Source organism: Pararge aegeria, chromosome 16, assembly GCF_905163445.1.
Source record: "Pararge aegeria chromosome 16, ilParAegt1.1, whole genome shotgun sequence".
NCBI classification, from domain to species: Eukaryota; Metazoa; Arthropoda; class Insecta; order Lepidoptera; family Nymphalidae; genus Pararge; species Pararge aegeria.
The window spans coordinates 9,087,831-9,111,059 of record NC_053195.1 but is presented as its reverse complement, the minus strand read 5'-3'; the positions used below and the strand labels follow the sequence as shown (position 1 = coordinate 9,111,059).

At 37.3% G+C, this 23,229-nt stretch overlaps 3 protein-coding genes across 3 annotated transcripts; 2 read left to right on the top strand and 1 right to left on the bottom strand.

Annotated features, from left to right (window-relative positions):
• Positions 1-2,534: 2,534 nt before the first annotated feature.
• Positions 2,535-17,783, top strand: LOC120630630 (proline-rich protein 36-like). The gene is made up of 7 exons (XM_039899894.1): positions 2,535-3,088; positions 3,560-3,564; positions 4,428-4,822; positions 5,966-6,148; positions 13,117-13,712; positions 15,468-15,490; positions 17,040-17,783. The coding sequence occupies exons 1-7, from the start codon at positions 2,535-2,537 to the stop codon at positions 17,765-17,767; spliced, it is 2,484 nt and encodes an 827-aa protein (XP_039755828.1). The 3' UTR covers positions 17,768-17,783.
• LOC120630508 lies at positions 13,126-13,787 on the top strand. Its single transcript, XM_039899756.1, has one exon. The coding sequence runs from the start codon at positions 13,141-13,143 to the stop codon at positions 13,777-13,779; it is 639 nt and encodes a 212-aa protein (XP_039755690.1). The 5' UTR covers positions 13,126-13,140; the 3' UTR covers positions 13,780-13,787.
• A 1,750-nt stretch (positions 17,784-19,533) lies between the features above and the next one.
• On the bottom strand, positions 19,534-20,414 carry LOC120630502. Its single transcript, XM_039899751.1, has one exon. The coding sequence runs from the start codon at positions 20,044-20,046 to the stop codon at positions 19,534-19,536; it is 513 nt and encodes a 170-aa protein (XP_039755685.1). The 5' UTR covers positions 20,047-20,414.
• Positions 20,415-23,229: the final 2,815 nt, after the last annotated feature.

The following is a 23,229-nucleotide window of genomic DNA, read 5'->3' as shown; positions in this document are numbered from 1 at the left end:
GTATTGAGCCAAAAAAACTTCTAACCTACATAATTTATCAGGTGTAAATAAGCTAATTACGTTAAAAGGTATGTACCTACACATAACAAAAGAAAATACGCTAATTTAATTTAAAAGTAAAAAAAAAACTATGAACGACCTACTGATTATCCAAACATGATAATATTTTGAACTTGAACCTCGTCACGTGCGATTTGACCCATTTGATAGCTAGTAGGTTAAAGTAGTAATTTGAGCGAACACAATAAACTTGTTTCGGTCGGTCTAAAGACAAGAAAATTTTGGCTTATACATAAAATATTTAGATTCATTTGGCAGGAGTAATACGTGTAATTTATTATTTCTTATAGAGTAGAGTGATTCAAAATCATCCGGAGAAACGTTCTAATTTTGAAATTAGGTCTGCAGTATTTATTAGCTCTCGACCTAACTTTAACCCATCCGAAAAATTAGGTACATAAATACTTACTTTCTAATTTTTGTTAGTAACCAACACGGGGTTTAATCTTAACTTTTATAGTATATAAAAATCTGTAATTAGAAAGTGCTATTTTAGACCTATTATATGATATCTCATACTCGCACAAACAGTTAAAGTTTGTAAAAAATAAAAGTCGAGACATGATTTTGTTTAACAATGACATTTTAGCTCAGGGGCCACGGACTTTTCTGTATCACTCGCGCTGATAATAAAGTATGACAATGCAGGTCTTTGCAAGTTTAAGTCTAAACACAAGGACCGGAAACGCGTGCCTGTATGTTATCCAGACGCGCGTGTGACCTAGACTTGTGCAAAACAAGTGTGAAACGAACATTTATTATGCGTGTATCTTGCAATTTGACCTAGCTAGGCTAATGACTTTATTGTTTTCTTAATTTGTGTGTTCTTAAAGTGATCGCAGAGAAGTGACGTAACGTGACTTTTTATTAGTATGTTTGTGTTTATGTTTCTTCGAGGGTCCATCAAGTGCAAAGGAGTACTTGATTTTGACCCTCTTCAGCGGTCTGATTTCGTTCAAACTTTGCAAATATATCGGAAACCGATGACAAAACACTAACTAACTTGATGAGATCACTCAATTTTTCAATTTGCAAAATATATTTTTGTTTATTCATATAGCTTCCACCTTTAGTCGATAAGGCACGAATGATGTTAATTTTAATTTCCAACCATTATCTTCAGCCGATTTCTCTAATATTAACAAATTTTATGGTTATCAGACTAACTTGATTTTTTCCATAGAGATATTTTATGGCCTGGCACGTGACATAGGCTACTCAATCATACGTGGTGGTAGGGCATGATGCAGTCTAAGATGGTAGCTGGCTATCCTATTAGAGGTAAGGAAGTTCTATTTTATCTATTTCTAATCGAGCAACATCGTACCGGAACTCTAAACCGAAAAGGACGTGCCGCTAAGTGAAGTAGCGTTTACCTAGCAGGTTAACCCGCTTCCATCTGGGACTGCATCATCACTACCACTAGGTGAGATTGCAGTTGACTGTATTCTTCACCTCACTTCACCAGGTAGTAAGTAAGTTGTAAGTCCTTGAGGGCTTAGAAATATATAAAATGAGTAAGGAAGTTAGAATACAGCGAATGACCAACGCAGGTGAAGATTCAGGCAAATCTAGTGTAAGAATTAGACGGCCGATTGGCACAGTTTTCGGCGATCCTGCTTTCTGAGTCCAAGGCCGTGGGATCGATTCCTAGTACTGGAAAATGTTCGTGTGATGAGCATGTATGTTTTTCGGTGTCTGGGTGTTTATATATATATATATATGAATATTCTAAGTATTTATGTATATTATTTATAAAAATATTAAACAGTCATCTTAGTGCCCATAACACAAGCTACGCTTACTTTGGGGCTAGATGGCGATGTGTAGATATTGTCGTAATATATTTATTTATTTTATTTTATTTATTAGAATAACATTGACGTCTACCGCAACATTTAACCATAAGTGCATTGGACAATTTATATAAGATGTTAATTGTCATGTGAATAACCACATAAATCGTTAGGGTGTGTACCTTTGAATAAAATAAATATATATAAAAAAAAAAAATATAATGGATCATGCATTCGACAAACGTGACATTTAACTAGAGTACTGGTTTCTAATAAAATGTTAAAGATCATTAATTATTGTGACTAGCTAACCATCGACCAACAAAAAATCTTCTATTATAAAAAAATCGATACATACGTGTAGGTAGACTTCGTAACTACACGGACCAAATAGGTTTTCGTAACGAAAGCCATGCTTAACATAAAAAAATCACGTACCCGTACCTACTTCTTGAAATTTACGATATATAATGGCTTCCGGCTAAAAAAGTGCTATCGCAACTAAGCTTAAAATAAAAACAATATAAGTTGACAACGATCTAAGACTATTTTGAAGGTGATTCGGTAACATTTTTTGCACCTAATTATTTCGGACGCCTGCTATATAAGGATCAGAAGCAGTGTGTGTAGCATCAGTCGTTCTAATATCATCGACAGTACATCTCAACGCATACCAAAATGTTCAAGCTGGTGGTACTTTTCTCCGTGCTCGCTTTAGCAGCTGCCAAGCCAAGCTGGGTGACTCCTGTTGCCTACAGCGCCGTGCCTGCCGTCAGCTCAGTGTCGCAGTACAGCAGCGGCGTGTACCACGGAACACCAGTCGTGCCCTCCGTGTACAGTGCGTACTCCCCAGTTGTCACTGGCTACGGCGTCGTTCCTGCATTTTCTCAAGCGCCCAACTCGCCTGCTGTAGTACTAAACGCCTACAACGGAGTGCCCCTAGACACCCCGGAAGTCGTTGCTGCCCGTGCTGCTCACTACCAAGCTAAGGCCCTCGCTGGTGTGGGTGTACACACCATTGCCAAACGGTCTGTTGTCAACCCTGTTGCCTACACGTCAGTTGTGAGCCCTGTGGGTCACGTCGCTAACGTAGCTTCGGTATCACCCTACTCTCCTCTGTTCCGCGGTGTTGTTTCCCCAGTAGCCTACTCCTCCCCATTCGTAACTGCCTACAACGCCCCTGGATACGCATACCCTGCTGTCGTACCTAAAGCCCTCTCCGTGCACCCTTGGTGAATGACTTCAAGACCGATTAATTTTAAATCTCAGAATACAAAACCACTGATTCTAAGATTTAAATCAACGTAAGTTATTGTTACTACATTATGTCCACACTGCCCAAATAAATACGATTCGAATATATGCATTTAATTTTTATTTATGACCTGATATTAGATGTATATACCTAATTACACTATATAGACATACGTCATCCTGTACGTGTATTTAACACAAAATTTTGATGAGTTGGTACATTCAAACAACAACACAGTGTTAACCAAAGTTTGTAACGTGATTTACATTAACTTTTTCCACGCAGTTAAGATTTTCTATGATAAAGAGTAAAATGTTAAAATTATTCATATTGCGTAAATAGACTTTTTACCTTGTTTTTCTTTAATTATTACAATTATCCACAATTCTTTCTTTACCAATGTGAGTCTATTAAATTTTAATATTAAATTGAATAATTTTACTTCTAGTGCTTGTACACTTTTCATTATTAATAGTGAACTTGAATTATGAAATCCTCATTAAAATAAACTCTGACCGTACAACCTAAACAATTAAATATAAATATTTAATTATTAACGAATATAATAATATTCGTTCTGTATTCTGAGGCGTTGTTTTCATATACCTATTGATGATTCAATTAAAATTAAAGAATCACCAAATTGGTCACTATTTAAGGCACTTCGTAAATAAAACATTTTTCGTTAATATATAACTAGTAATCAACATCATCATCATCATATCTACGCATTATCGGCCCAAAATGAGAAGCGTTTGGACCGTAGTCCACCACGCTGGCCCAGTGCGGATTGGTGGACTCCACTCGCCTTTGAGAACATAAAAGAGAACTCTCAGGCATGCAGGTTTCCTCACGATGTTTTCCTTCACCGTTGAAGCAAGTGATACGTATTATAATTGCTATAAACGCACATGACTTAGAAAAGTTAAAGCTGCGTGCTTGGATTCCAACTCGGCCCCCCGAAAGTATAGACGAAGTAAGTACACTGGGCTATCACCGCTTTTGAACCGAAACCGAAACCGAAACCGGTAATAATAACCGAAATTTATTATGTATTCAATTCAATTTATTCATTTATTATATTTTATTACAATCACAGTTTCAAACTTAGTTAATTTCAAATTAGCAAATATTTATATATCACATATTTATACATTAACGACCACCGTAAGCTCCAAGACCGCCATAATGAGCGGGAACTGCAACGACAGGTGCAACAACTGCTGGCGGGTGGTGTATGTCCAAACGCGCCTGGTGGGACACAGCTACTGGGGCTACAGCTACGTGACCATAGCCTCCATATCCACCTTCGCCAGCACCAGCTCCACCAAAGCCTCCAGCTCCAGCACCTCCGAAACCTCCAGCACCAACTCCGCCAAATCCTCCGGCACCAGCTCCGCCAAATCCTTCGGCACCAGCTCCACCGAATCCTCCGGCACCAGCTCCGCCAAATCCTCCGGCACCAGCTCCGCCAAATCCTCCTGCACCAGCTCCGCCAAATCCTCCGGCACCAGCTCCGCCCAATCCTCCGGCACCAGCTCCGCTAAATCCTCTAGCACCACCGGCACCAAGTCCTCCAAAACCACCAGCACCTGCACCTCCAAATCCACCGGCACCACCTCCTCCTAAGCCTCCAGCACCAGCTCCTCCGAAGCCTCCAAGACCAGCGCCATTAAGACCTCCAAAACCAGCACCAATGCCAGCTGCGAAGGTAGGCGACCTCTTCAGAATGCGATGTCCCAAAGCTTGTCCAACGAAGCCATGGCCGATTCCATATCCTCCATGGCCGTATCCTCCATGGCCGTATCCTGCATGACCATATCCATGACCCACGTAAGTGGTCAGCACTGGCGCATGTACAGCATGTACAGCTGGCGCAACCACAGGTAATACGGCGATTCCATTGCAGAGCGCAAGGCTAGCTAACAAGCACACTAGACGATACATAATGACTTAGATTACTTCAACCTACAGATTCTAACTAATGCTCCCTGGTACGAACCCCTGTCTCTTATAGTTCGGATTCTGAATCACGGTGACAGTAATAGTGCCTAATAATACTCAAATTCGCCACGCTATTGAACAAAGTCATTATCATCAGAAAAAATATCGGAATTTGCTTCCTTTGTTGGAAATAGACGCTGCTGTGATTTTTCAAATACACACCTTATTGCAGGAAGTTCTAAACGTGGAAATAGAGCGGGCACAATATTTTAGTGAATGTTGCAGTGCATTTTAAGAAAATAAGTATTAAGAGTAATTAATAATAACTTAATTTTAACGAATAAGAAATGTGTTTGTTTCTCCCTTCACGCCCTACCTTAGCAACCAATTACCATAATTTTTCAGCTTAGAGCATAGTTAAAACGGAGAGTAAAATAGTGTTCTCTTTTCGTCTCGGGAAAACAAACATTTCCCACGGAATTCGTAAAAAAAACAACAATAACATAAAAATAATACGCTTAGAAATATTATCTAAACAATGAAAATTAAGCTTCATTTTTATTGTATATCATGGGAATCCGCAAAGTAACGCCTGCTTCTATCCAATTTACTTTTCTAAGACGTACCTAAGTAAGTATTTTTTTTTTCGTTTTAGAGACAAAATAGGGAAAAATCAAACAACATGCAGTATTGTATCCTATAACGGATCAACCGTAATATGAAATGCTCAAGCTTGCATCTTAATCCGGCCATCGGCCCGAAGTGATGCAACAACCTGTCGTATCGGCCGTGAACTTGAATTCATCGCTTACGTGCAATCGACGCATAAAAACCGTTATGCCGCTATAAAAACTACGACGCCTCTCAACGTCACGACATTAATAAAGTAATTGACTCTACAATGTTTAAGCTAATAATAGTTCTGTTCTCCTGGTACTTGGTAAATCAAGTAAAAAGTCAACTACTGCCAGTGATATATGCAGCACCGAGTGCTGTGTCGCATCAATCACGAATTGATGTCAAGCATACTCCTGGAATAATAACCCCCTCAATAATATATAGTCCGACCATATATGCAACATATCCATTAAAGGTAGAGAAACCAAGAGAAGTAGTGCTGAGAAGAATGACAGGCGATACAGTGCTTACTCCTATAGCTCTGAGTTTTTTTCACAATCTTCCGCTAGCCAGAGCTTTAGAGCATCCTGTTTCAATAAACCAAGACAATGAATCAACGGAATCGTCTACAGTGGCATTCGACAATTGAAAAACAGATATTTTCATACAAGATAATACGGAACATTCAATTAACTGAATTCAACATTAAATTGGACAAATTGGGTGAATGTTTTTAATAAGCAAATAATTATTTCAGTGCTTTTTTAATCATTTGACTGTAAATTAGACGTATTTTAATATGGTTTATTTGTAAGATTATTTGAGAGAGTGACTGAATTATATGAATTGAATTATTAAACTATTTGATTGAAATTTGAAATTGTTGATCTTTTTGCATAAATAAAAAAAATATTACTGTATGACTTTTTAAGTAACCACTTTCCTTGTTTTTAATATAATTAATGCTAAGTACTGGATTGAAATTTGTTTCATATCAAATACAATATGATTTTTGAAATAAAATTAATACCTAATGATACTTTTTACTTGAAAAAAAAATTTATTTTGTAATTTATAATTATAACAATTATTATTTTAAATTACAAAATTAAATTCTTTTTATTTGACCTTGATGTGAATCATAGGAATATAAATAACACAACACGTTACAATAAATATTACAGGAAATAATGAAAAAACATATATTAAAATTTGGTTAACTTTATTTACATTTGATCTAACATGTACAATTGAAACGAACAACTATTGCATAGAAATCAAATTTTGAAATTTCCAAAAAAAACCACTGATATTCACTTTAATTAGATCAGACGAGTGAAACCGTATGGACTAGCGTATGTGATGGGGCTGGAGTACGAGTAAGTTGCCACAGCTGGGGAGCTTTTAATGTCTACTCTGGATTGGTGAGAAAAGGCGGCAGGAGCTGCGTAGGCTGTCAAGGCGAAAGGAGCAGATCGCTTCTTGATCAAGTGCGTGTACGTAATAGGGGCAGAAGAAACATAAGGAGTAGAATAGATAGGGGCGGTGTAAGTAGGTGTCAACAAGGGAGCAGCGTGGTAAGCAGAAGGTGCTACGTATGTGGTGGGTCCGTAGAAGAGTGCAGACCTCTTCTTAATAAAATGCGCTGCAGTGGTGTAGATTGGTGCTCCATAAGTCGTTGCCAAGGGCGAGTAAGACGTGTAGGCAAAAGGTGATGCGGCGTAAGTTGTAGCAATAGGAGAGTGGGCTATGTATGTAGATGGCGCGATGTATGAGCTAACCACTGAAGGAGACCGTTTCTTAATCAGATGGCCCAAAGGCGCGTTGTAAGCCCATGGCGCGGAGTAGGCGAACGGTGATGGGTGGATGACGCTGCTGGCCTGGTTGGTGATAGTCGTTCTTGCTGGCGCCAAGAAACTCGTACTGTAGGCTAAGGGTGCGAAAAGCCCACTAGGTTCAGCTACCGCCGCAGCGAGGAAAGCGCACAACACCACCAATTTGAACATCTTGGTCTGTGTTGTTCGGATGGGGAACGACTGATGCCAGATGCTATTTTGCATTGTATTTATAGAAAGTGATCACACGAATACTAAGGGCGATCTCGTATTGTAAAAACCGGTGCAGGGAGGTCGTTCAGGAAGCTGATATTTACACAGAGCAAGGGCGCCGAGATCACACCACTCAGTTCATCACTGTCGAACTTATTAAGGACAAAAGAAATAAAAGCAAACAAACAATGCGTTTAAAAATAAATTAATACGTCCAGCAGTGCTACTTTCAGTTTTAAGATCAAAGCTGACAACAAATAAATATACAAATTGCGCTGGTAACTACGTACTGAAGCCAATTAATGACGTGTGCCGAAGCTATAAATGCTATAAGTATAGGTGTCACTTTTAATAAAATTATTACACGTTATTTCAGCACATTCTAATTTCAACTAACCTAACTAGTCAAAATAAGTAGTTTTAAACTTGTAGGTACTCTGTTACTTTATGAAATTGAAATTGTAACAAACTCGTTACTGCATTTATTTATTATTATTATTATTATTAATTTTTTTATTGCACACACAAAAAAATACAACGGGAAACACATTTACAAATAAAAAATATTAAAAACTAGTTTAGGTGTGCAAAGGCGGTCTTATCGCTAAAGCGATCCCTCCCAGACTACCTTTGGCGAAAGTAGTTCTTATAAGGAAAGGGTTGGTGCGGCAATAAAAATTTCTACCTACATAAAAATAATACACATATAATAATCGATCGATCAGTGCGCCGTGCAATAATTCTTGACATTACTATTCCACATGACGATAATCTGGTGAAAGCTGAAAAGGAAAAAGTATCTAAATACTTGGACCTTGCTCACGAGATTACCGCCATGTGGAATGTTGAGTCGACCGTTGTTGTTCCGATTTCAGTCAATGGTCTTCTCGCAAAAAGCTTCGACCAACATCTTAAGAAGCTTTCGCTTGGTTGTTGGATCAAGGGTCGGATACAGAACAGTCGGCAGTAGTCCTTGAAACGGCGCGTATTGTGAGGAGGTTCCTCACTCTGGAGTTCTGACCACCGGTTGCATGGGCATTCAAAAACCCGCAAGCGCAAGTTTTTTTTTTTAAATTTTAATAGTGTTTTTTAATTTATTTTTAAGCATTGTTAATAATTTAAAAAAAAAGAAAAATAATAAATGACAAAAAAATACACATATAATTATTATATATAATATATATTATTATTTATGTCCAACTTCAGAGTTGATGTACGAACAGATATCCTAAATTCATGTATATATAATGAAAGAAATTAAGTTTATTCCCCCAAAATGGATACTTATAAAGAAAGATATTAATACCATCCATCTTTGTCTAGCATATCCACGTGTCCCAAACTGTAATGATGTCATAATACTTGCGTTTGTGCCTTCAATTTTAGCTTCAATTCGTTCCTATAAAATAAATGACGGCAAGTCAATTCCCTACGTTGCTCTAATGTAAGTTGACGGATAAGTTCCTAAGGATATGTTAATAGAGCTAACCACGTGTAAGGATGTCGTCATCTCCACCTCCGTATTACAATACGGGATATAGGTCTTTTTAGAATTCTGTTGCTGGTGATAAGAGGCTCTCTAAAGCGGTGATAGTTTATTGGTTCGGACCTCAACTTCGAACCCCCCGGTACGCTTTTCTAACTGTTTTAAGTTATGTGTGCATTAAGAATTAGAAATCACCTTTCTAAAACGGTGAAGGAAAACTTCGTGAGGAAACCTGCATGGTCATGCAGGGTTCTCCATAATATTTTCTAGGGTGTTTAAAGTCCGTCTGGGAAGTGTACAACGGGTTCCCCGAACGTCCAATAAAGCCAACGAGAGGGACATGTCGTGGTGGTTTTAGTTGGGGTGAACGAGTCCCACATAACCTCTGTCCTGCCCAAAAGGACAGAGGTAGCCATAAAGCTTTTCCACCAAGACAAAAAAAAAAAAAAGGGTGTGTAAAGTCCACCAATCCACACTTGGCCAGCGAGGTGGACTATAGTCTAAACCTTTCTCATTCTGAGAGGAGGCTGATAATGAGTTGATGATGATAATAAGTGGCTTTCCACGAATTTTTTGAGCGTCGATTTATGTAATGCACATATTTATAGCACTAATTTTAAGGCTTCCATTGTTTAGCGTTCCGGAACGATGCCGCGTGGCATATGTTATGTAATGCATTTATTTATTATACATATACACAACTCAATTGCAAATATAATTGGTAATATGTTGTACCTGAAAAGAAACCTACCCTTTGCGTTACAGGAGCTACAAGGATAAGGGCACAATTTAAAATAAAGGTTGCTTGCATCCCGTTGAAGTAAAACGGTCAAACGGTTATTTAAAAAAAAAAAAAATACAGTCGGCTACATAAAGTAGTACTTGTAACTTGGACAAATAACAATATTTAATCTCATAATATATTGATCGTCATCATCCCACGTCCGACTGCTGAACACAAGCCTCCTCTCTCATACTAAGCATGGTTTTAGAACATAAATCCACCACGCTGCTCCGATACGGGTTGGTGAGCTTCGACGACTATAGTTCAAAACTCAGTGATAACGGCTTAACATGGTCTCCAAGGCACAGGGGTTTACACCGCCAATTTCTTAACTCCGGCGTGTTGATGAAAATTTTTCCTATGAAGGAGAGTATATAACAGCGGCTTCTTTTGGTCCTGGAAAAACATCGAATTCCCAGGTGTGGTCTACTGGAACATTCGTATTTTTACACCAAATATCGTCCTCCCTTCAAGTCCTAACAAAGCAACCCAACGACATAATCACCATGGGTAACACCGCGGGGCCCAGCTAGTTAATATAATCAAGAAGGTGGCTATTCAGCTAAAAATAGTAATACAAGAATTCTGAAGGCGTTGCATTGTTGCGAACAACACGTGTACTTTACCTTCGAATCAGGTCACATAAGAATCCCATAGTAAATCAATAAATTACATGAGGGACCGAAATAGCTTCTGAATATTTAATTATTTAAATTAATCCACACAGAGTGTTTACCATATTTTCTTTCTACTAGACACTAATCACTAATTCTTCTGCTTATTTGTATGTAAGATTTTTTTTAAAGCATTTGTATTTTTTTTAATATTTTACTGTAAAATGTAAATTATTATACATATTGGCATTTGCAATATTTTTATCTGTTTTTTATTGTTAAATTGTTTTTATTATGTTAATAACCTAGACTTGAGGGAAACAAGGCCAGCAATCAGTAAAACGTATAATACAAACTCATTTGACGACCTTCATGGCGCAGTGGTGAGCGCTGAAGCAGGTCCAGGGTTCGATGGGTGACAGTGGCAATTTATAATTTTTAAATTTTCTCTGTTCTGGTCTGGTGGGAAGCTTCGAGCGGGGTTAGTTACCAGCTGACAAAAACGTACCATCAAGTGATTTATGCATTACGGTACGATTGGCCGTAGAAACCAATTAGGACCATTAAACTGCATCATCACTGCTGAGATTGAGGGCAAATGCTAAGAGTTTAGCGCCAGCGTTTTGGATAAAATGCCAACAAATTGAACATTTGGGAGCATGGTTTGCTTGAGAATACTTTTCACTGTAAATACCTAGGGTTAGTTTTGTTGTTAAATATTATTTGCGTGAGAAGTCTGTTCATAAGTCTATACTCAAAAGCTTCTTTTTTCACACAAAAGGTAAATAATTAGGGGGAAAAGATTGACCAAACTTTCCATTCATTGTACAAGTGTGGCCTACCGCCTCAGATTGATTGACTCGAGATGTTTTATAGGTATAGAATAAGGTTCTTACGCTAATATAGGCAATGTAATAATTCAACACTTTGGTATTTTTCTCCTATTATGTATAAGCTGCAAGATTAACCCACTTTGCCACAAAAGGGCGGCCACTATTAGGTACCATTAAGTTTTTATTAGGATCGTATTGTTAAGATCAAAGTTAATTAGCATTGATATTTACATCCTCTCCGTGTTTACAATAAAATATCAACATACAAATACGCTTAAAATATGTAGTTATACGTTTTTCTTATTTAGGTTATAGAATGATTCATATAATAATTATTGTGCTGGTCTGAATGCCTTAATTCTGTTTAACATTAGAGTATTCTCGTTAAACAAAATGTATTACGTGATACTTCTTGATACAGTATTTGTCAAGAATATTTTTAATTGCCTTTTTTTATTTTTGATTGGTTTTCCCCAATCATGCCTGATAAAGTCATTGGAAGAATTGACTCTTGTTTTTGCTCTTTGCAGAGCCATACTGCAGTAGGTGACTGCAATAAGAATATAGGTACTAGGTACAAATAAATGTACAGTGAGGTTTGTTGACGCCCTAGACGGCGCAGTGGTGGAAAATTAATATTATTTAAGTCCATCCCCACGTTTCTAACACTGGTCTCTAAGTGGGAGGTCACGGGTTCAATACCTGGCAGGGGAATTCGGAATCTTGTAATTTCTGATCTGGTTTGGTTCACCTTAAGTTACCGCTTTCATAGTGGAGAATAAGATTGCGTTTTTTTTATTTGAAGTTAGCGCTTGGCTGCAATCTTATATATCTAAGATGCAGTCGGTCTAACCTTTTCTAATCGATAGGTTCCATAAGTTACCTATATGGTAACCTACGGTACTTACGGTTTTTTATGGTCTCTTCTGTACTTATGGTGTCGCTTAGCGGGACGTCTTTGTCGGCAGAGTGGTAACTAGCTGGTCGAATCCTACCACCAGACAGAAACTATAATAACTATAAAACTATATGCGTGTAGTTTTTCCTTCTTAGTAAGTACATAGAGAAAATTGATGGCTACCTTTTAAATAATTCGGCTCGCAAATTTGATAAAGAATTATATTTCCGATTTACGATTTTTTGGAAGTTTTTACTTTATTAATTACTATTTTCTTATTATACCTGTCTTAAATATAATCATCATCATCACCACCACAACCACCATCATAAAATCATAATGAGTAGAATAATGATTTTATCAAAAATCGTGCACGTTATTTTTGAATTTAAAAGATTTATTTTTAATCATTTTGTGTCGACAACTTTATTTTATAAAAATATTAAAATTCAATATATACTCTGCAAATAATGACATTATATATCACTGCGTGAAAATAAATATAACGAAGTGCGCTAATAACTCAAGGCATCAGACGTGCAATCGAGAATAAAACTGCAACTTGTGGCATTCCGAATGCATAAAAATCAGAACAAGTTCGCGCAGTGAATTATTATATCGTATAGGAGAACAAATCGTCTTGATAAACTAGCTTTCCTTTCCCAGCAGAAGTTGTTCTTTCATGGCCAACGATGTATTCCGGTGACGCCTATCAAGTTAATTATACAAGTATAAAAGAAGCTTGCCACTTGACAATGGCATCAGTGTTTCTGGATCCAGAAAACAACGCAGACCACTCTAACAATGTTTAAGCTGGTGGTGTTGTCTTGCTTCGTGGCTGCGGCGTCCGCGTCAGGACTCCTCGCGGGTTACATTTCTCCCCTGGCATATGCCGCACCTTTGTGGCAGCCGACCAACTACCGCGGACCGCTGTCGCTGGCTCCCGGCCAACCCGCCAATATCTTAGCTGCTGATGGCAGGCCTCTGGACACCCTGGATGTAAACTTGGACCGCTCAGCTCACTTCACTGCAAAAGCACTCAACAATGGATTCCACTTGCTGAAGAAACGCTCGGTCGCAGTTGTGGCTCCCTTCACAGCTCCGTTTGTGGCTCCTTTTGCTTACGCAGCGCCTTACTACCAGCCGTACAACTACCGTGGGCCATTGTCGCTCGCTCCAGGACAGCCCGCCAACATCCTCGGTGCTGACGGCAGGCCTCTTGACACCCTTGATGTCAACTTGGACCGCTCCGCTCACCTTACCGCCAAGGCTCTTAGTGGCGCACACATCCTCAAGAAACGCTCCGTACCCGTCATCGCTCCCCATCTGAGCACCATCGCCGTTGCCAGAGCACCACTGATCGCTTCTCCCTACTCGTACGCCGCCCCCTGGGCTCCCTACAGAACAATCTCTTACGCTGCCCCCATCACTCACATCCTTTAAGTCCTACCCATCCGATTTCGTGTAAATAAGAAATAAAAATAAATAATAACAGTTTAATTCATTTTACTTATTTTATTTTTTCACTTATTTTATTTTTGACTTGGCTCCCTTTTGCAGCATGAACTTAAAATTAAAGGTTTTTCTATATTATTGGGATAAATTATATCCTAAATGATAAATAACGTAAGAACCAAAAAAACTTTTAGTAAAGTATGACAATATACAGCCAATAAACATCTGCATACGCATAAAATTAAAGTCAATCCGTTGCTCCGTTGCTGCGTTAAAGAAAATAGACAAAAAAAAACAATAAGTCCACTTTTGGATTTATGATTATACCTGTTGCCCACGTTTTTTGAGCGAGTTTATTACCGTTTTTTATAAATCTCTTCGGAACCATTTGTTTTTCTGGGGTAAAAAGTAACTTATGGTACTCTCTCCGTCCTTTCATATAACTATATACTAAACTTAGTTAGGGCGTAAATGAAGGACAAACAAACACACTTTCGCATTTATAATATTAGTAAGGATTAGATTAACAGCGATTTTTAAAATAGGATTTCTTTTCTTTACCAACTGCCGATGTTTTAAGAAAGAAGAAGCAAAATTTATTATTTAATTTTCTAAATATTATAGTATATTTTTCTTAGAACGATACAATATTAAACAAATTGCAAGTATTTCATACAAACGCATAAACAAGCACTATGGGCGTACATAAAGATAACAATCAATGAAACCCAGTTCATCATCATCATCATGTCAACCAATTACCGGCCCACTATGGAACACGGGTCTCCTCCCACAATGAGAAGGGGTTACGGCAGTAGTCCACCAAGCTGGCCCAGTGCGGATTGGTGAACTCCACACACCTTTGAGAACATTATGTAGAACTCTCAGGCATGCAGGTTTCCTCACGATGTTTCCCTTCACCGTTGAATCAAGTAATATTTTAATTCACTTATAACTGCGTGTAAAAAGTTAGAGCTGCGTGCTGAAAATCGAACCCTGAAAGTAAAGTCGAGCTCCTACCATAAGCGCTATCACCGCTTAAAAAAAATAAAACCCCGTTATACAATGAGAAATAAACAAAAAACAAAAGTTGTGTTCTGACGTTACGAGATATAAATAGCGCATGGAAAGTAAAAGGTGTACTATTTTATTTGAAGACTGGAAAATTCAATTAAAAAGTTTGTTCTCGCGATCAAACGCCGTTTGCAAGCTATTTTTATGTGCCTGCAACTTTCTAAGAATAGCTTCTAAAAATAACATCAAGTTATTTTGCAAGAATTTCTCGAATTAGGTATTCATTCTTTCTATTCCGATTAACGGGTTATATAAATGAACAGGCTTCGTTTAATAAGTGTTCCAAACTTAATAAATAATGCGACTTTATAATACTGTTGCCTCGTTTGTTTAGCCTATGGATCACGAGGTCCTGGCGAAATTGTTATATAAAACTTTGTTAGTAACCATTCGAAACTTGATAAATAATATATCTTTATAATACTGTTGCGACGTTGGTTAAGCCTATGGATCGCGAAGTCCTGGCAAAATTCTCAGTTAATGGCGTAGTTCACTCCCGTTTTTCAGTGAGCGCATTAAGCATATCAGTTCTTTAAGTTGATAAAAATATTAGTTTATTGTATTAGTACGGGTTAGTTTGATAAACTGCCATACTGCTTCAGTCTTTTGGAATCACTAATGAACGGTAAGGTGAGTCCACGATCGTAGGTCAAACTTATAATAGATAAAAATAAACAGAGTTACATCTTTAGTTTTACGACACGCTCATAAAAGGTAGAGAACGATCTAACTTTCTAAACTTAATTAAAGACCTCAATTTTAAAAATTAAACTAGAAAATTAAAAACATACCTAAGTGGATAGCACATGTAAAACTACATTACCACAATTACCTCTTCCCAGCATCAAATACTAAATTGGCCATCTTTATATAAGAAATATAAAAATAAATTGCCGTGCACCGTTTTCAAGTATTGTTTGTCAATACTGGGATGGTTTAGAAAAATAGAAAATTGGGAAAATCCCAAAGGAACGAGAATGAAATCTGTATGGGAATAGCCACTTGGAATAATTTTCAATAAGTACATGTCGTTCTTTAGGTAGATTATGACTCGGTCTTAAATATATAATCTTAAATATTTATATATATAATACCCATTTTATAGTTGACCTAAATATTAACTTTTGACCCGACCGGATCCTAAATCTCGAACTTCACACAATCGAAGTGAAATGCATACTCATTTATTAGCCAAGACTTAAATATCCACCCGTCGCGTTGGCTAGGGAAATAAACATCTCGGAGAAAATGGATTGTTTGAAACACTTCTTGCTTAATCTACTATTTACTATTTATTTCTGCATTGTAAATTCAGCCATAAAATACAGTAAATAGCACAGTATGATAAACTAAATTAATCAAAATATTCTAGCCGTACGTCGTCTTAGTGGGACCATTAATAATGCGAAAGTGTGTTTTTCCTACCCAACTAAGCAACCAAAAACCCGCCCGAATGCTACTCTCCGTCTTTTGAACTAACACTAAGGCTCCTGCCTTTTCGTTTCATTAAGTTCATGGGTTGCTTAGGCAGTCAAAACAAACAAATAAACTGACATTCCTTTCATAATATTAGTAAGTATGAATACCTTTTTACCTTAATCACACCCTAACTTGAGAACCGTTTTTTACGGAAAATTATTCAATTGTAAATTCCCAAATTATACCCACCTTTATATAAGTGGGTGGGTATAATTTAGGAATTTATCGAACCGATTTATTAATCGCCGGGTTCGATTAACCGGGACCTCTCAGATGTCTTCGAATTATATATCTTTGAGTTGACAAAAATGTTTAGCGATAAATACCACATATTGGTAACAAATATACAAACATATAGACTGCATATTTTAGTACGACTAATTTAGCTAGCCATGGAATAGTATTGTTAGATTCAAAAGCTTTCGTGCATTAATGACTGTGTTTGTGGATTGTTTTAATCATAAACAATCACTTAATAACTTATGCAATTAATTAAAAGTGATCTGGTTTAATCTGACGCCTGTTATTATTATATTAAGAAGAAATTACCGATTCGTTGCAATGAAAAAATGCCCTTTCAAGTGAACTTTAATATTTTTTATCAAATCTTGTCCTCTCACGGCCGTCAATATATTCCGGTGACGCCCATCAGCTTATTGGCATCATACGAGTATAAAAGACACATGTAGTTTCAGAGCTGCATCAGTGTTTCATAGCAGCACAGACCACTTGCACAATGTTTAAGTTGGTGGTGTTGTCTTACGCGTTCGCGGCGGTTTCGGCCTCTGGCCTCTTCGCGCCGATTGCTCCCTTAGCGTACTCGTCAGCATTGTACCAGCCCTACAACTACCGTGGACCGCTGTCTCTGGCACCAGGCCAGCCTGCCAACATCTTGGCCTCTGACGGCAGGCCTCTTGACACCTTGGATGTAAACCTGGACCGCGCTGCTCACTTCACCGCTAAGGCATTTGACAATGGATTCCATCTTTTGAAGAAACGTTCCTTGGCAGTAGTTGCTCCTTACGCTGCTCAGCCTATCTTACCCTACGCTTCATTTACACCCTACGCGGCTCCCTACGCTCCTCTGGCCTACTCTGCGCCACTTCTGCAGCCCTACAACTACCGCGGCCCATTGTCGCTGGCTCCCGGACAGCCTGCTAACATTCTTGGCTCAGATGGCAGGCCTCTTGACACACTGGACGTTAACTTGGACCGGTCTGCTCACCTCACTGCCAAGGCTCTTAGCGGTGCGCACATTCTTAAGAAGCGCTCTGTTTCTCTCATCGCCCCCATCAGCACTGTTGCCGTCGCTAGGACGCCACTGATCACCTCATCCTACGCTTACCCGTCTACTTACGCTACAACACACTACAGCCCGATCTCGTACGCCTCGTACGCTACTCCCTACGCTCACTACCTGTAAGCTCCGTCTACTTTCGATCGACCGATGCAAAAATAAATTGTTGAATCTACCAATATGTTTTATTTTATAAGTTTCGATAATTTTCCTAACAAGACGTTTTAACTGTAATTACGATTAAGTACAAATACAAATAAACGTTGGGTAACGGAATGTACGAAATACACGCACATACATTTGTAAGGTTATTCCACTTTATTTGTATAGCCAAAGTTACTCCGTTTCTATGACTACATCTATATCATCGGTGCTGTGACCCAACGTCGCTAACTCGATCTAAAAAGACGAAAGAATCGAATTGTCTGCAGTCCGTTTCTTTGCGTTAAACTAGCGCACTGAGAGTTCCGTGCAAAAAACGTTTTGATAATAATATTTTTAGGTGTTTTAGAAAGTATTTGGTGTTAAAATAATAATTCACGCTTTTTTGTGGGTAGGTTTGCAATTATATCTAAGCTGTAAAAGTCAAACGTGCTCATAACCTTCTACAAAATATAGCTTTTCACTAAATTTAGCGTTAATGGTTGAGGAGTCCTCACGGCACTTCACCATCAGCTTCTTTATTGTAACGATAATTAATTGCTTACCTATAACTAGATACCATAACAGCAATTAGTTTAATAGTTATTATTGTATAGTTTCGGTGCTCATCCTTGGTCTTCATCATCAGTTTGTGTTGTAAAAAAATACCCGAATCGAGGGGGTGGGTGGGTACTAATGGGTGTTGCTATAATCTTTCTTTGCTATAAGAGTTCCCTGAATATACCAGGAGCCGGCAAATAGATCTTCGCTAAAGTAAAATGAGACCACCTCTGACATATAAAATACCAAACAAAAAAATAATCATCAAAATCGGCGAATAATCGGCGGAGTAATCGCGAAACAAATGTACATACAAAAAAAACTTTAGTCGAGAAACTCCTCCTTTTTGAAGTCCGTTTGAAATATCAAATTCCTTTTGTTTTGGGCAGCATTACTAAGTGAGTTTATATACTTATCATCTTCAAGCGTTCAGTACAAATTCAAGTTAATCAGTTCTGGCACTAGTAGTGCGATTTAAATAACCTTTGCACTATCTTAGGTGTAAACTATAAAGTTGATGAAATCTCAGAACGTGAACGCAGAATATAGCTAGTCTTCTAGAAAAGAAAATGTTCAAAAATGTCTTATAAATAGTAATATTTCTGCTCGTGTAGTCGTGCGCTGATATATTGTTATTCTTTGCAGGAAGAGAAATTGGCTAAAGCACGGTTATTTGGCAATGAATTTCTTTGTAATACCTACTAAGTTACCTGCTGGTAACTGCTTATAATAGTTTGTGTAAGTAATGTATATAATAGCAATAAATCGAGCCAAAACTCTTGGCTAGGTATACATTTTTAAGTCACAAGACATCTTTTTTTTTGTTGTATATACGTTTTATACGGTGATTAATATTACGATTACAGCTGTCGTCGTGTAAGCGATGAAAAACTATAAATACGTTTAAAAAAAAATTGCAGATAAATGCAGCATTAAAGTAAAATTTGATGACGTTACGTTACATTTTAATTCAACACAAAAAAAAATGTCAATACCAGTCCAAAACTAAGTACCTACATCACAACGTGCCTTCTGCCTTAAAACTGTTGATTTAGACAAGAACAAGCACCGATATATCGGATTAAAAAGATTGCATAAATGAAAGAAAAAAAAAAAAGACCAGTAGCTTTTTTGTAGCTTTATATTGTTTTCGTAAAATTTGTATATCCTATTTATGATGTTTGCATCGTTCACCAAAGATGACCCAAACTTGCACCGTGTACACCTAATCCCAAAGGTGCGATGGGTGCAGCAGCGATGCCAACCGGAGCGATCAAGCGCGCTGCAGGAATGTCGATGCGGGAAGAGTGCGTCAAGGCAACGACAGGGGCAGCCCAAGGTGCAGCTATCAAGGGAGCGCCAACAACTGACCTCTTCTTCAGCCAGTGGCCGTGACCTTCAACAGCCTTTGCATTGAGATGCACCGCACGGTCAAGGTTCACGCTCAGGGTGTCCAGAGGCCTGCCGTCAGCAGCCAAGATGTTAGCGGGTTGACCGGGAGCCAGAGACAGTGGGCCTCTGTAGTTGTACGCGCCAACCGGAGCAACAGCTGCAAGGGGAGCGGCGGCTAGCGGAGCAGCGAGACCAAGGCCTAATGGTGCTGCGATAGCAGCATTCCATGGTGTAGCCAGACCTCCCCAAATACCACTAGGATTAGCTGAGGCTACAGCGAGTGCAACGGACAACACCACCAGCTTGAACATTGTGGTCTGTGTTGTTATTAGTTCCAAAACTAACTACTGCACACTCCTCGCTGCACTTATCTTTTATACAATTTGAACTTGTAGGTGTAGGTCCAAATACCTTTGTGACGTCAGATACTATGCAATAGGGCGTTGTTCAAACATCATACTCGGAATGGAAACCTCTACAAGGGTAGAATAGGCGCCACTAAATTACTCATGTGCAATAACAAACCTTATGACATTTATGATTAGAAACATTAAATAGCTGATAGCATAACTACTTTCTGAGCTCGCCTTGATCAGCTTCTTAATGTCCGTTCACTTCAATAATTGTTAGTTAGGTACTGTATTGAAACATGCACAAAATAAACAAAGAATTATTTACATATCCAAAATAACATATAGATTCGATTCATATTTGACTATAATAATGTAGTAGGTATACCGACGGGTTGAGATTAATTACTAAGAAAATGTGAATAATTTCATTCTAGCGTGTCTATAAAATTTGTTAACTCTATTTAGCTACTGGCTTGAGTAAAGTGAAATTAGCGGTGTGAAATTATCTTATAGGGACGGTATTATTTTATAGCATCGCGGCGCGCGAATTCCAGAAGATGCATTAGCATCCAGCAACCCGTCACTTTCACCACATTTTGTGTGATTTTAATATATATATATTATATCATGGATACTAATCGTATAAGGAGCATTGATTAGTTTTCTTGTATATATCTAAGTAATTTATAAACTACTTAACCGATTGTTAATATAATAATATTTCAACCTGAAATAGTGGCACAGTGTACACACTTCTGTGACTGTCTGTCAGTATTTATAAAGGGTGCAAAGGGTGTATGTCTATACACCCTTTCATAGTTATTTTGTGATTTACAAATAATTATTATATTACATTGAACGAATATGTTACCACCGTAAGCTCACTGCTATATTATAACCATTCTTGACAATTACATTACAGAGCTGGACTCAAGATGAAAATAAATATACTACGACAATACACAGATCGCCATCTAGCCCAAAAGTGAGCGTATCATATCATAGGATAACAAAAAAATTTAAAGTTAGATAAGTGGGAGTCGACTACCGCAACGAAGTTCATTCCTGATTCCTCATGATCTACCGCTGAAAAACTCAGTATAACAGCTATTTTTAAGAATACTTACCCAAAGAATAATGAGTTTTTCCTCCTACAATTATTAACCTGGTTTATGTTACCTGTATTACAGATTGAATTACTTCAGGATGTTTTTTGAAATAATAAATAAATGATAAATAAAAATACTACGACAATAAACACATCGCCACCTAGCCCCAAAGTAAGCGTAGCTTGTGTTATGGGTACTAAGATGTCTGATGAATATTTTTATGAATAATATACATAAATACTTAGAATATATATATAATAGCGAAGAACTCGTCCGTAAAAATGTGTTTAACTCATTGGTAGGTCCAATATCTATAGTCCTTTAGAGATTGTGTTAAAAGGTATATTCAACCCCATAAATGACTCAATTTATACGAGATTTGTATTTATCGAAAACGATATGCAGATGTCCATATTAACTGATTTATGTTCATTTTAAAAATTAAGAAAATAAAGCTACTATTCTAAGATTTGTATAAATGGTTAATATTTGAGGGAAATATGAAATAAAAATAAATAGTAATATATTATGAAATAAAGTTGATAAATTTTTTATCCCGTTTCCCGGAGAAACTTAACGTTTATCGGGATAAAAGGTATCCTATATGTTGACCTGGAATATCAGCTACCACTATATCAAATTTTATTTAAATCCGTTCAGTAGTTTTCGCGGGATGCCCGGACGGACAGACAGACAGATATAGATGTTCATTCCGAAATGGTTTTTATATGTAGAATGGTAATGTAATTTCATGCTTTTAAACTTTAATTTAACGCGTAAATTAATTTTAATTATGAACTTAAATGACTCCTAACGGACCTATTATTACGAGTAAGTGATTTAATTGTAATCAATATAGTCATGAAATATTATAATTGTCTATCAAGAGAGTCTTTTAAGCACGTTTTTTATAAGTAATTAAATTTCATATGTAGTCATGTACAGACTGTTATTTACTATCCATTTATTTTGTTTAAGTATAACAAAACATACTTATTTTTCTGTCTTATAAACCTACAACTTACGAAAAGAAATTCGGTTTGAGAATAACGTAAAAAGGAAAAACTACTGATTTTACTGGTAAAACTAATAAGACAGAGTTATTTTTACCCTTTCAAGGAGAAATTTACCAGTTATATAGTTATTGAATATTTACTTAAGGCTACCCAACATCGTCACTTATCCATCACTTAGGGCTAAATAAGCACCACCTCTTTGGTTTGGGAACGACGTACAATTTTCAGTATTCTACAATCTTCGTAAATGTTTCCACTCAAATATAATCAATTAAAAACGTGAGGCCTGGTATAGTACTTAGCTTATTTTACTTTTCAAGCGGACAACAGCTAGCATAGAATATAAAATATATATATATATATATATATACATATATATATAATAGCTTTTTGTAATAGAGCTCGTCCGGGAAAGTACCTACTATCGCCACGCTTATTTCTGCCAAAAAGCAGTATTGTTGCAACGCTGTGTTCCGGGCTTGGTTGCCGGTGTATTTGCAGGCCTATGAAGCTTAACAACTATCTCAGGTTGATGGATACATGGCGATACGTTTTAGAACATGTTCATGGCATTACCTTCGCAATGTTGCTCTGTTTATAGACGTGGGCCATTTTGCTTTGTGCGTCAACAAATAATCAAAAAAAAAGAATACGTCTTTTTACATCATAACCATATTGCTCAAATTTATATTTAGCTCTGCCTATTTGTAGCCTCATTAAACATAATAAGCACTGAGTACAATAGTTATATTCAAAATATCTCTATAACAGTGTCTTATTGAGGTATTCGGTCGAAAATAGATTCTAAAAATACAAGCAATGCTTGATACAAGGGAATAAAAAATATATTTCTAACAAATATTTAATGGAATAAGTTAAAAGTATGATTTCATATAAAAATAAAATTTCCAGTGTGTTTTTGAAACTACTTGATTAAGTAAACTGTCGCAGTGGTGAGCGCTGTAGTCTTCTAAGTAAGAGATCCCGAGTTAAATTCCTGACAAAAACGCCCCTAA